The sequence below is a fragment of the Hyperolius riggenbachi genome, chromosome 5, assembly GCF_040937935.1.
Source record: "Hyperolius riggenbachi isolate aHypRig1 chromosome 5, aHypRig1.pri, whole genome shotgun sequence".
In the NCBI taxonomy this organism is placed as follows: Eukaryota; Metazoa; Chordata; class Amphibia; order Anura; family Hyperoliidae; genus Hyperolius; species Hyperolius riggenbachi.
This window is the reverse complement of record NC_090650.1, coordinates 30,706,618-30,723,034: the sequence shown is the minus strand read 5'-3', so window position 1 is coordinate 30,723,034 and position 16,417 is coordinate 30,706,618. Positions and strand designations below refer to the sequence as shown.

Genomic DNA, 16,417 nt, shown 5'->3' with positions numbered 1-16,417 from the left:
AAAGAGCACCAGGGCTGCCAGGCAACTGGTAATATTTCACAGGAAATAAATATGTCAGCCTCCATATTCTTCTCACTTAAGTTTCCCTTTAAAGACACCTTTGACATGGGAGACTGGGGTTCAAATCCTGGTTGTAACCAGTTACCTACTCAGTAAAGAGTTCTTGGGCAAGACTCCCTAATGCTTCATGGTGGCCCACTGAGCCCACCTTTAGGGCCTATTTCCACTAGCATGTTGCATTCTACATAGATTTTTCAGGATGTAGATTTGTGCGTTGTTTCCACAAATGTAAACACGGAAATCCAGATGTGGCTATCAGTCATTGTATGTGAAAGGGATTCGGCTGCAGAAATCTGCAGCATGCAATCAATATTTTTAAGGCATTGCACCGCAATGGCAAATTCGCATTCAACGGAAATTACTCCATTGACATTCATTGGTTACAGTTTCAATGCAAATATTTACATTATGAATTCACACTTAGTGGAAACGGGCCCTTCGTAACTGCAGCTCTCAAGCTCAAGAGTCTGACATGAATAAATCACAGAATACAGAATACTTTATTTCGCCAAGTGCGACAGGCGCCACACCCGGAATTATTTGTGGACACAGGCAATAGGCTAAGATGGCATGGTGCATGGTGCAGATAACAATTAACACATGGTGCAAATAACACAACAACATAAAGCAAATTAAAATACAAATATTGTAACGACATGGTGCAAAAAACACAGAAAACAATACATAATGAGAGTAGTAGCTACATTCTATACAGCCGCATCCTTGCACCGCAACGCTTAGTACTGGAGGCACCTGTCATTGTGCCAAGAGTGAGCATATGGGGATCAGTCATTGGGCATGCGCTGGGGTGCCAAGGGTCTTGAAAGGTGCTAGGAAATGGCGTAGGAAAGATGGTCTGAATTGAGGAGGGTAATCGCTTGTGGGAAGAATGTATTTCTGCGCCTGGTGGTTCTGGTGGGGATGGACCTATAGCGACGCCCTGAGCGGAGGAGGGTGAAGAAGTGATATCCAGGGTGGGAGGGGTCATGTATGATCCTGTTGGCCCTGGACTTCATTCTGGAAGTATGGAGAAGGTCTAGTGAAGGCAAGGGGGACCCGATAATCCTCTCTGCAGTGTTGATAACTCTCTGGAGTTTGAGCCTGTCCCTTGCGTTTGCACCCGAGTACCAGACGATGATGGAGGAGCAAAGGACAGATTCAATGGTCGCCGTGTAGAAACTGGTCAGTAGTTCCCTTGGCATTCCAAACTTCCTCAGCTGTCTCAGGAAGAATAGTCTCTGCTGGGCTTTCTTTTGTGTTGTGGAGGTATTTACATCCCATTTCAATTTCTCGGTGATGGTGGTGCCTAGGAGCCGCGCACTTTGTACCCTGGTGACCTCAGTGCCATTTATGAAGACTGGGCTGGGTGGTGGAGCGTTCTTCCTGAAGTCCACTATCAGTTCCACAGTTTTTGCCGCATTTAGTACAAGTCTGTTGTTCGAGCACCACTCGAGGGTCCGCTTAATCTCGCGGTGATATTCAAGCTCGCCATCTTCACCGATTAGACCTAGAATGGTGGTATCATCCGCAAACTTAATGACTTTGACCGTGTCCACAGATGAGGTGCAGCTGTTTGTGTACAGGGAAAAGAGCAGCGGCGATAGTACACACCCTTGCGGTGCACCAGTGTTGGTGGTTCTTGCACTGGAGGAGCAGTCGCCAAGTCTAACTAGCTGTGTCCTATTAGTGAGAAAGTCTTTGATCCAGGCACGGAGGGTGGGATCAACACCAAGTCGTTCCAGGTTGTCATGCAGAATGTTCGGACAGATGGTGTTAAATGCGGAACTGAAGTCCAGGAGGAGGATCCTGGCATATGACTTGGGTTTATCCAGGTGTTCAGTGATGTGTGCAAGAATGATGTTGATGGTGTCATCCACAGATCGGTTGGCCCTGTATGCGAATTGGAGAGGATCCAGTAGTGGATCGGTGTGGTTCTGCAGATGGGATAGGACCAGTCTTTCGAAGGTCTTCATGATGATTGGAGTTAAGGCCACCGGTCTGAAGTTATTTAGATCCGTGACTCCAGGCTTCTTGGGGACTGGAATGATGTCGGCTTTTTTGAAACAGGAAGGAACTTTGCCCAGCTCCAGGGATCTGTTGAAAATGGAGGCGAGGACCGGGGCTAGCTGACCCGCACAGGTTTTCAGACAGGATGGGGATATGCCGTCCGGGCCTGAGGCTTTCCTTGTCTTTAGCTTCCGGAGGTGCTTTAGAACATCGGTCTCCTGGACTGTTGCCAGTGCTGGGAGGGGGGCATGCAGACCAGGGTGTGGAGGAGAGGAGGGTAGTGGATGCCTGAGAGAGGATGTGGGCGCCTGATCTGCGGGGTGGATTGGTACGGCCTCGAACCTGCAATAGAATTTATTGAGCTCCTCGGCTAGTGCGGTGTTTGGAAGTATGTGTTGAGGAGTGGGCCTGAAGTTCGTGGCAGCCCTTAGGCCTTTCCAGACCTCTCGAGCGTTGTTGGATTGAAGGTTAATTTTCAGCTTGTTTGAGTATTCTCTCTTTGCCGCCTTCAGCTCTCGTTTTAAGGTGTTCCTGGCCTCCCTGAACTCCTCTGGTGTTCCAGATTTGTGGGCTTCCTCCTTTGACTTTCGTAGCTTGCGTAGTCTGCCATTGAACCAGGGCTTATTGTTTGGGAAGATCTTAATGGTCGCCGCTGGAATGCATGATTCCTCACAGAATCTAATGTAGGAGGTGACATTTTCTGACCATTCCTCCAGACAGGAAGACTCCAGGGCTGACCAATCAGTGCTGTCGAAACAGGCCTGAAGTTGTCCCTTGGCTTCCTCCGTCCATTTTTTGATGGTCCTGACTGACGGCTTCGAGGTTTCAAGATGCCTTCTGTAGGTGGGAATCAGGTGAACTATGCAGTGATCCGAGCTGCCTAGAGCAGCTCGGCTGGTGGACTTGTACGCATCTTTGAGGACTGTGTAACAGTGGTCCAGGGTATTCTGGTTCCTTGTAGGGCAGGTGATGTGTTTGTATCGGGGCAGCTCCTGGCGAAGGTTTGCCCTATTGAAATCTCCTAGGATGATGAAGAAGGAGTCTGGGAGGGATGTCTCCCACATTGAGATGACATCGCTGAGTGTGCGCAGAGCGTTACTGGTGTCGGCATCTGGGGGGATGTAAGTGCCAACAAGGACGTAGGAGCTGAATTCCCTGGGAGAGTACTGGGGCCGGCAATTAATGAGTAGGAGCTCGAGGTCTGGGGAGCAGCATTTGTGCAGGATGGTGGTGTTGGAGCACCAGGAGGAGTTGATGTAGAAGCAGACACCTCCTCCCTTGCTTTTTCCCGAGAGTGCCTGGTCGCGGTCTGCGCGAAAGAGATTGAAGCCAGGTAGGTGGAGGGAGTTGTCCGGGATGTATTCATGCAGCCAGGTCTCAGTGAAGCAGAGTACAGGGGAGTTGCTGCCAAGCGAGGGTTTGCTGCCGAGCAGTAGAGACAGCTCGTCTAACTTGTTCGGGAGGGAGCGAACGTTCGCTAGCAAAATGGCTGGTATAGGTGACCGCAGTCCTTTCCTTTTAAGTCTCACTTGAGCGCCTGCTCTCCTCCCCCTCGGCCGGTGTCCACTCCAGCGGGCCCATTTACTTTTGTTTAAATCACTATACAATTATTAACATTATTATTATTATTACAGTATAAAGCAGGGGCGTAACTAGAAATTACTGGGCCCCCTGCAAAACTTTGAATGCCCCCCCAATGTTTTCATACATACTGACACACATGGTGTGCAGAAAACGCTTACAGAAAACCGACAGACGAGTGTGCTCCCAGCCTCAGCTTATTACACTCACTCTGTCCATCTGTGATGGAGCAGAACTGGCTCTGCAGACTTCTCCGGCATCATTACAGTACACAGCACTTGGAGAGGGGCAGAGAGATGGGGGGCTTTGCGCTCTACACAAGAGCCTGCTGCACACTAAATAGGAACTGTCTACAAACCTTTGTTTACAAAACTTTGTATTATTCCTTATCAGTGGCTGAGCAGATGAAGCCATTAGAGCAATTGTGCAGAGAGCAGAATGTTTTTTCTCTCTGTGCCCTTAGTTGTCAGTCTCTCAGGGTGGGGAGAAAGAAACCTTTCCCCCACGGGGCCCCCTGCTGCTTTTAGGCCCGCCTGCAGCTGCATCCCTTGCAGGGTCTATTGTTACGCCCACCCCTGGTATAAAGCACATATATGCACTCTGAGTCTGAGCTTTGGAAATGAGTGATGACCCCAGACAGTGTGGTTCTGCAGCACTTAATTATTCCCTTCTTTTCTGGTTTGCAGTCACAAAGTATGGGATGATTCTCTTGGTGTCCCCCATGAGTGGTGTGTGTTTGGGAAGGGGGGCGCATTATCTGTTCCTAAAAGTCTACAAGAATCTGGGAGTTCCGAGGGATTCTGGTAAGAACCTGTTAGAAGAGAGGAGCTCATCCCTCAGATCTGCAGGTACCAGGATGTCTTCCCTGATTTGGCAGAATACCCAAGTAGCTCTTGGTGACCCAGAAACACTAGGATCAGAAAGTCAGAAACAGGCTATCTGCATGTGGGGTAGATCTGGCTGTGTAAAATGTATAAGCTACACGCTAACTATACACCAGCGGTTCTGGATATGCAGCCTGGCTTTCAGAGGCATCAAAAGATCATTTGCATATTCAGGAGTGATGCATCATGGGAAACCACAGTTGCTTACTTAAAGGATACCCGAACTGACATGTGACATGATGAGATAGACATGGGTATGTACAGCGTAATTGCATAAAACTACACGTAGTTCCAGCGTAGCGAAGTTGGCTGACTATGACCATCCCGAGAATAAATCTTGCTTCAGAGCTCATAGTTAGCAGGGGCATGTGTGCTATCCCGCGGCTAAACGAACGGGGGTCCCTTCACCCCCAAACCCCCCCAAACTTGGTCATAAATTTTGCTCTTCCTGGAGGCAGGGCTAACGACTGCAGCCCTGCCTCTCAGCGCGTCTATCAGACACGCATCGCCGCCTCTCCCCCGCCCCTCTCAGTGAAGGTAGACTGAGAGGGGCGGGGGAGAGGCGGAGGTACGCGTCTGATAGACGCGCGGGAGGCAGGGCTGCGGCGGTTAGCCCTGCCCCAATGCGGAAGCGCTCCACCGCTGCATGGAGGGGATTTGGGGGATCAGGGACCCCCGTTAAGCCGCGGGATAGCGCCGTTTTAGCAGGGGCACACATGCCCCTGCTATCTATGAGGTCTGAAGCGAGATTTATTCTTGCTTCAGACTCTCTTTAAAGAGAATCTGTATTGTTAAAATCGCACAAAAGTAAACATACCAGTGCATTAGGGGACATCTCCTATTACCCTGTGTCACAATTTCGCCGCTCCTCGCCGCATTAAAAGTGGTTAAAAACAGTTTTAAAAAGTTTGTTTGTAAACAAACAAAATGGCCACCAAAACAGGAAGTAGGTTGATGTACAGTATGTCCACACATAGAAAATACATCCATACACAAGCAGGCTGTATACACCCTTCCTTTTGAATCTCAAGAGATCATTTGTGTGTTTCTTTCCCCCTGCAGTTCTCATGCACTGAAGTTTCAGGCTGCTCGTTTCTTCCTGCAAACAGCTTTGCCTTTGTCTGTAATTCCTCAGTATGTGAAAGCCCAGCCAGTTCAGAGGATGATTTATCCAGCTTGTAAAAGATAAGAGAGAAGAGAGAAGCTGCCCCAATCTAAATAATACACAGGCGGTGTGCATAGAGGGGCCTGGAAGGGGGAGTTCATAGCAGAACCACAACACTGAAGAACTTGGCAGCCTTCCAGACACAGGCTGACAAGTCTGACAGGGGAAAGATACATTGATTTATTACAGAGACTGTGATAGTACAAAGTGCTGCAGTAAGCCAGAACACATTAGAATAGCTTTTGGAACTTGTAGGATGATAAAAAACAGGATGCAATTTTTGTTACGGAGTCTCTTTAAGAAGGCAAAATTACACTGAGCATTGCTTTCCCGATTCAGCCGCTCTCATACAGACGTAACAACACATTTCCTCCTGACAAACACCTCTGGATAAACTATCACCAGATCATCCCGCTTACATCATTGCTCCTATATCCAGGGGCGTAGCAATAGGGGGTGCAGAGGTAGCGACCGCATCGGGGCCCTTGGGCCAGAGGGGCCCCGAGGGGCCTTCCCACAAATACAGTATTAGCTCCCTATTGGTACTGTGCTCATAATAATCACTTCTATAGATACTGTGAATAGTGGTAATCATTAACAAGCTGTTCCCCATCCCCTTCTTGCACCTCGGACACTGTAGTTGCCATTGGCAGGTTTTGGTGCGCCGTATCAATTGTTATGTATAGAGTGCTTGGGGGGGCCCCATGTAAAACTTGCATCGGGGCCCACAGCTCCTTAGCTACGCCACTGCCTATATCTAACATTCCACTGACGCTTTGACCTAGCGCTTCACACTGGAAATTACAGCACAATTGTTTCCTTAACCTCTCTCGTTCTGTTTGTTATTCCTTGTCCTCTGCTGGATTCTGGGCTGCCTGGATGCAGCCTGTTTACAATAAGCTAATAACATGAATGCAGAGTCTGGCGCTGTTACTGCACTCCAGATGTGGCCTGTCCCCAGCAGCTGGATGTGATCACACACTGTCCCTCCCAGGAAGCAATTCAAGAAGAAATCCAACATGTTCTGCAACAAATTCCTTCTGTGCGCAGCAGGAGGGAGGGAGAGAGTCCTGTGCTGCGGATAGCCATGTACCGTATATGAGGCATCAAGATCCAAAGGAAGGATCTACACAAAGGCTTGCTGGAACTGTGCAAGATTATTGTCCCATCAGACACAAGTTAAAGTGCACCTGAACTCTAGCACAGGACAGAAGGAAAACAGATAAAATGCCCCCTGTATGTATTTAGAGAGTTTAGCTTGTCCAATTCCTGCTCAACTGTGACTAATCACCAATGTAATTTGATCTCTCAGCTGTTACAGCTGGCCGCCTCGGCAGAGCAACTCATTTGTAAACACAGGATGTTAACCCTATGTCTGCTTCCATGTAAGCAGGAAGTAGACACATTGCAGATTTATTGCAAGATTTGTATCAGCTGCAACAAAGAACAATTTTCTATACTATAAAGTTTATTATACTGTTGCTTATCTTTTAAAGCGGGGAGGAAGTTCTGAGTTCAGGTCCTCTTTGAGACATTTGACGGTTGTTTCATATGTAGATCTATATCATTACTTGGGGCTCCCATACATTAGTGATGCCTCTTGTACTGTATGTACATCTATAGCATTACTTGTGGCTCCTATACATTAGTGATGCCTCTGGCACTGTATGTACATCTATAGCATTACTTGGGGCTCCTATACATTAGTGATGCCTCTGGCACTGTATGTACCTCTATAGCATTACTTGTGGCTCCTATACACTGTATGTACATCTATAGCAATACTTGTGGCTCCTATACACTGTATGTACATCTATAGCAATACTTGTGGCTCCTATACACTGTATGTACCTCTATAGCATTACTTGTGGCTCCTATACATTAGTGACGCCCCAAGCACTGTATGTACATATATATCATTACTTGCGGCTCCTATACACTGTATGTACATCTATAGCATTACTTGGGGCTCCTATACATTAGTGATGCCTCTCGCACTGTATGTACATCTATAGCATTACTTGCGGCTCCTATACATTAGTGATGCCTCTTGTACTGTATGTACATCTATAGCATTACTTGGGGCTCCTATACATTAGTGATGCCTCTTGTACTGTATGTACATCTATAGCATTACTTGTGGCTCCTATACATTAGTGATTCCTCTTGCACTGTATGTACATCTATAGCATTACTTGGGGCTCCTATACATTAGTGATGCCTCTGGCACTGTATGTACATCTATAGCATTACTTGTGGCTCCTATACATTAGTGATGCCTCTGGCACTGTATGTACATCTATAGCATTACTTGCGGCTCCTATACATTAGTGATGCCTCTGGCACTGTATGTACATCTATAGCATTACTTGGGGCTCCTATACATTAGTGATGCCTCTGGCACTGTATGTACATCTATAGCATTGCTTGCGGCTCCTATACATTAGTGATGCCTCTGGCACTGTATGTACCTCTATAGCATTACTTGTGGCTCCTATACACTGTATGTACATCTATAGCAATACTTGTGGCTCCTATACACTGTATGTACATCTATAGTATTACTTGCGGCTCCTATACATTAGTGATGCCTCTGGCACTGTATGTACATCTATAGCATTGCTTGCGGCTCCTATACATTAGTGATGCCTCTCGCACTGTATGTACATCTATAGCATTGCTTGCGGCTCCTATACATTCGTGATGCCTCTTGCACTGTATGTACTTCTATAGCATTACTTGCGGCTCCTATACATTAGTGACACCCCTTGCACTATGTACATCTATAGCATTACTTGGGGCTCCTATACATTAGTGACACCCCTTGCACTATGTACATCTATAGCATTACTTGGGGCTCCTATACATTACTGATGCCTCTTGCACTGTATGTACATCTATAGCATTACTTGCGGCTCCTATACATTAGTGATGCCTCTTGCGCTATATGTACATCTATAACATTGCTTGCGGCTCCTATACATTAGTGATGCCTCTTGCACTGTATGTACATCTATAGCATTGCTTGCGGCTCCTATACATTAGTGATGCCTCTGGCACTGTATGTACATCTATAGCATTGCTTGCGGCTCCTATACATTAGTGATGCCTCTGGCACTGTATGTACATCTATAGCATTGCTTGCGGCTCCTATACATTAGTGATGCCTCTCGCACTGTATGTACATCTATAGCATTGCTTGCGGCTCCTATACATTCGTGATGCCTCTTGCACTGTATGTACTTCTATAGCATTACTTGCGGCTCCTATACATTAGTGACACCCCTTGCACTATGTACATCTATAGCATTACTTGGGGCTCCTATACATTAGTGATGCCTCTTGCACTGTATGTACATCTATAGCATTACTTGCGGCTCCTATACATTAGTGATGCCTCTTGCACTGTATGTACATCTATAGCATTAGCAATACAAGATCACTTAAAAAGCAATAGTATAGTTCCACCCCTCATACAATATTGTACACAGTCCACAGAAAATAACGGGGGTTTTAAATGAACAATCGATCTTTTATTCTTCAATATTCAAATTTCTTCAAAATTGCGGACAAGTAGGCACAAGAACCAATACAGGACTCCACATCATAACAAAGGACTGACACACACACACACACACACACACACACACACACACACACACACACACACACACACACACACACACACACACACACACACACACACACACACACACACACACACACACACACACACAGAGCTCACGGTACACACAGAGCTCACGGTACACACAGAGCTCACGGTACACACACAGGGAGACAGAGCTCACAGTACACACACACCAGGGGCGCCTCTAGCCATGTTGTCACTCCAGGCGAGAAAATCTGTGCCCCCCCCCCCACCCCCATGGCACCCTTCCATGAAAATAATTATAATGCAGCAGCGTTTCATCAGAAAATTAGCAATGCGGGCAGTGTTTCACCAGAAAATACACGTAATGTAAGGCTGCAGAAGTGAGCTTACAGGCTGTGGGCCAGTGAACTGATGCGGAGTCTATTTGACGCCGCAAGCCTGTTCACCATCTGGGGACACAACATCTGGCGGGGGTTGACCGCGGTCCTCCCTGCACAGCACTCATGCCTGGTCGGCCTGGCACCCTCTACAATGGGTCAGAAGGAGGCACAAAGGGGGACAGAAGGAGTCACAGGGGGACTAAAGGAGGCACATGGGGACAGAGGTGGCACATGGGGACTGAAGAGGCACATGGAGACAGAAGGAGGCGCAAAGCGAAACAGAAGGAGGCACAGGAAGACAGAAGGAGGCAGAGTGGGACTAAAGGAGGAACAGGGGGGCAGAGGTAGCACAAGGGGACAAATAAAGGCAAAGGGGACATAAGGAGGCACAAAGGGCACAGAAGGAGGCAGAGATGGCACAAAGGAGGAAAGAAGGATGCACAAGGCACAGAGGTGTCAGCTGCCCGCAACTTACGCTAAGTAGATTCAGCAGAAGCAAGTAATAGAACAGCCACAGGGGGTGTGGCTTAATTTGGGGGTGGGGCTTAATTCTGCAACATGGCGCCCCCCAGGACCAATGGCACTCCAGGCAATGGCCTGTACTGCCTATGCCTAGAGGCGCCCCTGACACACACACACACACACACACACACATTCTCACCAATGTCAGCAGAGACTGGCTGCATCAGTTTTCTCTGTGTCCCCTCACCTGAGCACAATGCTGCCACTGGACCTGTTCCTCCATTCCTGCACAGATTCAGCTTATTGAAAGGGGGGAGGGGCGGGGCAGAGTTGATCAGCCGGTCACCATATGCTGCTGAGGCAGCTGAGCTAATGCAGTGCACCCTGGCTGGTCACAATGTACACACACACAACACACAATCCAAACACACAATCACTTACTCCACAACCAGCAGACTGGCTGCATACATTTTTCTCTGTACATCCTAGGGTCCAGCTAGTGTGTCTGTCCCCTCTCCACCAGGTACCAGGGCACTGTGTCAGTCACACATGCACAGCCACAGACAGCCTCAAGCCCCCAATAGTATACACATGGGGCGGGGCAAAGTTGTAACTATAAAGTGCAGGGCTATCTCATGAGTCCTACCTACAGGGTTGTTTCCTCCGCACCCCTTCCCCGCCTGTCACTTGAAAACACATGCTGATTGGCTGATGGACAAGAGAGGGGTCGGCGGGGCGGAGCTTCTTGCCTACCCGTGCTACTGGATTCATCTTTCTCCTCTCTGTCCCCCTTCCATCGCACCGGCAGGATAATTTTCTCTTATTATGTGCATTTACTGGTGAAAAGCTGTCTCTTATTACGTGCATTTACTGGTGAAAAGCTGTCTCTTATGTGCATTTACTGGTGAAAAGCTGTCTCTTATGTGCATTTAGTGGTGAAAAGCTGTCTCTTATTATGTGCATTTAGTGGTGAAAAGCTGTCTCTTATTATGTGCATTTACTGGTGAAAAGCTGTCTCTTATGTGCATTTACTGGTGAAAAGCTGTCTCTTATTATGTGCATTTAGTGGTGAAAAGCTGTCTCTTATTATGTGCATTTAGTGGTGAAAAGCTGTCTCTTATTATGTGCATTTACTGGTGAAAAGCTGTCTCTTATGTGCATTTAGTGGTGAAAAGCTGTCTCTTGTTATGTGCATTTAGTGGTGAAAAGCTGTCTCTTATGTGCATTTACTGGTGAAAAGCTGTCTCTTATGTGCACTTAGTGGGGAAACGCTGTCTCTCATTACATGCATTTACACAAAAATGTGTTTGACTCTAACCTTTATTTCCATCCTTTAAATTGATATGTCACTAATTTTAAAATGTTAATATGAAGGAAAATGAAGCAGGATAGAAAAGACCAGTGTGGTTTGTGTCCCGATTTCTAATTTTAAAATGTTGGGAGGTATGCGTTGGTGATGTTTACAGGAACAAATCATATAAATGCCAGAAAGCACCTACCCTTTTTACTTTGATTTTCCTCTCCAGGGGTCCATATCTTCCAGGATGCTGGGGCTTGGGGGGCGGCTGCACTCCTGAAACACTCTAGAAGAGACAGCGATAACACATAGCAATGCTCATTATGGTATCCCAAGAAATTAATACAGAATGCAAAATTTAAGGCCATGGAACCCCCAAAACCGAGACCCACACACGATACCCCACAAGACCACAACTCAGACACAACATTACGGTTCATCACGAAATACAATGCTCAACACACAGCTATAAAAGATATCCTTACCCATAGATGGGAAATCTTGCAACAGGATCCCTATCTACGTGAACACATCCCCAAGAAACCAATCATGACGTACCGGAGAGCGCCCAATCTCCGGAACCTACTGGCTCCCAGCAAGCTTAAATCTGATAACAAGATCGAAACACTGCCGGCGGGATCTTTTACCTGCCTTAAAAAACGATGCCTTGCTTGCAGCTTCATCACCAGTACTGATCATATTATATCCCACTATGACAATATAGTATATCCAATACTTAAGCATATAGACTGTGACACCAGGTTTGTCATCTATGTGGCCACCTGCCCATGCAAAGTACAATATGTTGGACGCACCAGCCAACTATTTAGAGAAAGAATAGGCCAACACAAACGGAATATCTGGAGAGGGCTTGCTACTCACAGCCTGTCAAGACACTTCGACCAGGTCCATAACAGAAACACGACAGAAGTTTCATTTACAGCATTGGAGGCTGTAAACCCCATGAAACCAAATGCAATTCAAATACTCAAAAACAGAGAGATGTACTGGATCCAAACATTAAAAACACTCACACCCCTAGGACTGAACGAACAATTAGAGAAAACTTTTTGAATATACAGGTCCAATTTGTCTCACACCTTACATTCCGCCCCTTACCCTACAGTATTGGGTATGGAGGAGACCTGGCCACACTTACAGAACTTACTAAGTAGAAGTGCCCCTTTCCCCCGTCCCTGCACAATTTACCAGTAATTTGGTAATACTTTTGACTCTAGACCAATTTATACAGATATTTATGACCCTGACCTATGCTCACAATAGTCGCTCTCTTTTAATCAATCTTTATGGTGGTAATAATCATTATTTTATATTACATTTTATTACTATTTTTTATTTTTATTTTATATATTTTTTAATATTTTTTTATATATTTTTTATTTCTATTATTCATTAATTATCATCTATCCTTATTCTACATGGGCCATCACGGATGGTTACTAGACTAGTGTGACAATCCAATCCATTGACGGTCAGACCTTGAGGGCCCTTGGTTCCCTCACATCCGGTTTGGCGGTTGGGGGGAACGGCCATAGGCTGGCTGGGTGTGGGTGCACGTGTGTTCCTCATGTGCACGGGGGCCCAGACAGCCTGTGTGTTTAGGGCCCATATATCTCTGCCCTTTGAAGCATTATGAATTTTTCATTATGAATTTTTCATTATTCATATTTGATATGTGTCTCTCTGTTTTGTTTGAACATGAATTCTTATGCATGTATATTTTCCATTATTTATACCATATGTTTACAAGGAATATTATTTACCTCTCCTTTCTTCCAATTATGTATTTATGTACCTTTGTTATGCACCATTGCAAATTTCCGTGAATGGACCTCTATCCACCACTATGGATTTCCGCAAATAGATCTATACACATCACGTATCTCCGTATGGGATGTCACACAGGAGTAGTATGCCCACCAGCAAGATGGCGGCCCAGCCATCATGCCCTTAACTGACGCACTTCCGCTCTGTACTGCTCTTATGTGGGATATCACACAAGAATATTATGCCCACCAGTAAGATGGCGGCTCAGCCATCATACCCCTAGCTGACGCACTTCCGCTCTGTACATGTTTCCATAGGCGGATTACGCAACCCCTCATTAGAGATCCATTCAGTCACGCTATTCCATACACGTGACACACCACGCCCCCTCACCCAGACGTCACGATGCGGAAGTCTTTTTAGATACGAGTGTGGCGCCAACCTGCAGCAAAGGCGCCACACCCGTCTGCACAAGGACACTGGTAAGTGATGACTATCCCCCCAAATCCAGTGTTTTTATCCGTTCCCCTCACTCCCCTTCTCTTTTGTCCCTCTATAACATGCGATAGTCTGTCCACCCCCCACCTCCCTGTCCGCATGGTATTACAATATGAATCCCTAAAATTTTCCATGTTTAGGATCAGACACATCTATTGAAAAGGTCTTGTGGTATTGTATATTATATATATTGTGTGTTTTTATATATATATATAGATATATAGGATAAAGTGCCCTTTTTGCATGTATGAGGATATGGATTGAAGATGGCCAGTTTCTGGCAGACATAGACAATGCGTTTGTAGATCAAGCAAGTGCGAGATCACATGGCACTAAATGGCTGACGAGTATATGTCTGTGTTCTTCATGGATGCAGTATTTCTTGTTTTCTATATATACGTTACGTTATTATATGCTGATACAACATTGTGGCACATTGAACCCACAGACATAATCAGAGATTGTGTTATGATATGATATATTATGTTCACCTCAAATACTGATAGATGTTCATCTTTGACTTTTGATTTTTGATTGTTGTTTACATTTGGGTCTTTTGTTATGTTTTTTGTATATTTCAGTTGCTCCTGCCTGTAAAAGTTTTTTTGCCTGAGGAAGCGGGCTTGGGACCCGTGAAACGCGTTGCAAACTGTACAATTTTATTAGGAGTTCTTATTAAATTGACTTTTTTACACATAGCAGTGCTTGTGTTTGTTGTTGGGCGGGTAGATCCACCCATACCACCCACACTTTTATTGATTTTAATTGGTACTATTTTTATTCTACTGGCGCCTCTGTATACTACATTTCTAATTTTAAAATGTTGGGAGGTATGCGTTGGTGATGTCTACAGGAACAAATCATATAAATGCCAGAAAGCACCTACCCTTTTTACTTTGATTTTCCCATCCAGGGGTCCATATTTTCCAGGATGCTGGGGCTTGGGGGGCGGCTGCACTCCTGAAACACTCTAGAAGAGACAGCGATAACACATAGCAATGCTCATTATGGTACGAGTGGCTATGAAGGATGAATACTCATGACTGATTAGACCTGTTTACATGAAATCTGAACTGAGAGGGAATAGGGGGTGTGTGATTTTTATTCCCTAATTGAAACAGAATACCAGTTCCTTAATGGTCATGCTGATCCTCTGGGTTCTGTGCTGCTCAGGAGTCATACCTGGAACAAGCATAAGGATAGTGCGTCGGAACACCTGATTTGAATATTGCTGATGGGTGACCCAAAATAAATTCAAGACAGAGGATCGGCACAACAGCTAAACAAACAGCATTTTTACAAAGTAAGTCAGCAATGGCTACCCCATATATCTTTCAGGTTACTTCCTCATAACCTTTTCAAATCCAAGACTTCTCTACAGCCAACTTCACTGCCTACGACTCACTCACTTTTCCCAGTAGGCTTGACTTTACCATTAACACATAGAAACAGGTGCCATAGGTCCCAACTGTCCCTCTTTTGGAGGGACAGTCCCTCTTTGGGAGCCCTGTCCCTCTTTCCTCCTCATTTGTCCCGCTTTCAGGACTTTGTCCCTCTTTCTGTGTAAATATATATATATATATATCTACTAAAAAATGTGTTTGACTCTAACCTTTATTTCCATCCTTTAAATTGATATATCACTCATTTTAAATTGTTAAAAAGAAGGAAAATGAAGCAGGATAGAAAGGACCAGTGTGGTTTGAATTATAAAACAACATATTTTTCTTATGAAATCTTTATGGTATGTGTGACTAGGGGTGTGACGGGGAGTGATCAGGGGTGTGGCTTAAGTGTCCTTCCTTCTCACCTCATTTGGGAGGTATGCAGGTGCTAAAAACCCATCAGTCTCCTGCTCAGGGAGTTCTTCCACAGTGATAAGTTCCCCTGAGAGAGGGCTGGGCACCTGTTTGTAAAAACACCATTCACTTCTTCTCTGCACATTAAGATCAGCAGGCATGAGTAGTTGTGGCCATTGACCTGCCACCCATTGTCTCTCATTGGCTTTGTATACATCTCCACCGCCCTCCCCTCCATTTCTCTCTTTGTTGCATGTAATCTAATGTGTATTTTTTGTATTTTCACATTTTCTCACTGTCTAAATGCATTTATTTTAAAAACGTTTTACATAACCTTGGATTTTAATTGTATTTATACGAATCCCACCCAGGGGTGGGGCATCTGTCCTCCCACGTTTTGGACCACGCCCCAGGGTAGATACTGATTATGGCTGGGGCATACATTTCAGGCATATACATTTCTTGGTTTTGCCTTTTCCTTACAGCTATTGGTCCAGAACACATCAGCTGTTTGTAACTGGAGACCATTTTACTGTTTATGTTCATAATAAAGAATTTCCTCTCCAGGCATTTTCACACCTCTCAACTTTTTGAGATAATAAAGAGGGACACTTTAAAACACACCCCTGCCACCCGCCCCCTCCAACCACCCAACCACACCCCCTCACTATGCATGCCACAATCAATTTAGAAGCCAAAGATGTAGTTTTAGCATTTGCACCACAGTGGTCCCTTCTATCATTATTTTTTTCCCTTTATTTTAACATGAAAAAATAACATATACCGTATTTTCCGGGGTATAAGACGACTGGGCATATAAGACGACCCCCTAACTTTTCCAGTTAAAATATAGTGTTTGGGGTATACTCGCCGTATAAGACTA

At 45.6% G+C, this 16,417-nt stretch overlaps 1 protein-coding gene across 3 annotated transcripts in view; it reads right to left on the bottom strand.

Moving 5' to 3' along the window:
• LOC137518075 (micronuclear linker histone polyprotein-like) overlaps positions 1-16,417 on the bottom strand; it is a 74,389-nt gene that overhangs the window by 27,862 nt on the left and 30,110 nt on the right. For 2 of the 3 annotated variants that reach the window (XM_068235337.1, XM_068235338.1), the window contains 2 exons: positions 14,622-14,705; positions 11,652-11,735 (listed from right to left, as the gene is read on the bottom strand). In XM_068235337.1, the coding sequence (XP_068091438.1) occupies positions 11,652-11,735; positions 14,622-14,705 (168 nt within the window). The remainder of the gene's footprint in view (positions 1-11,651; positions 11,736-14,621; positions 14,706-16,417) is intronic. The other variant, XM_068235339.1, reaches the window with a different exon arrangement.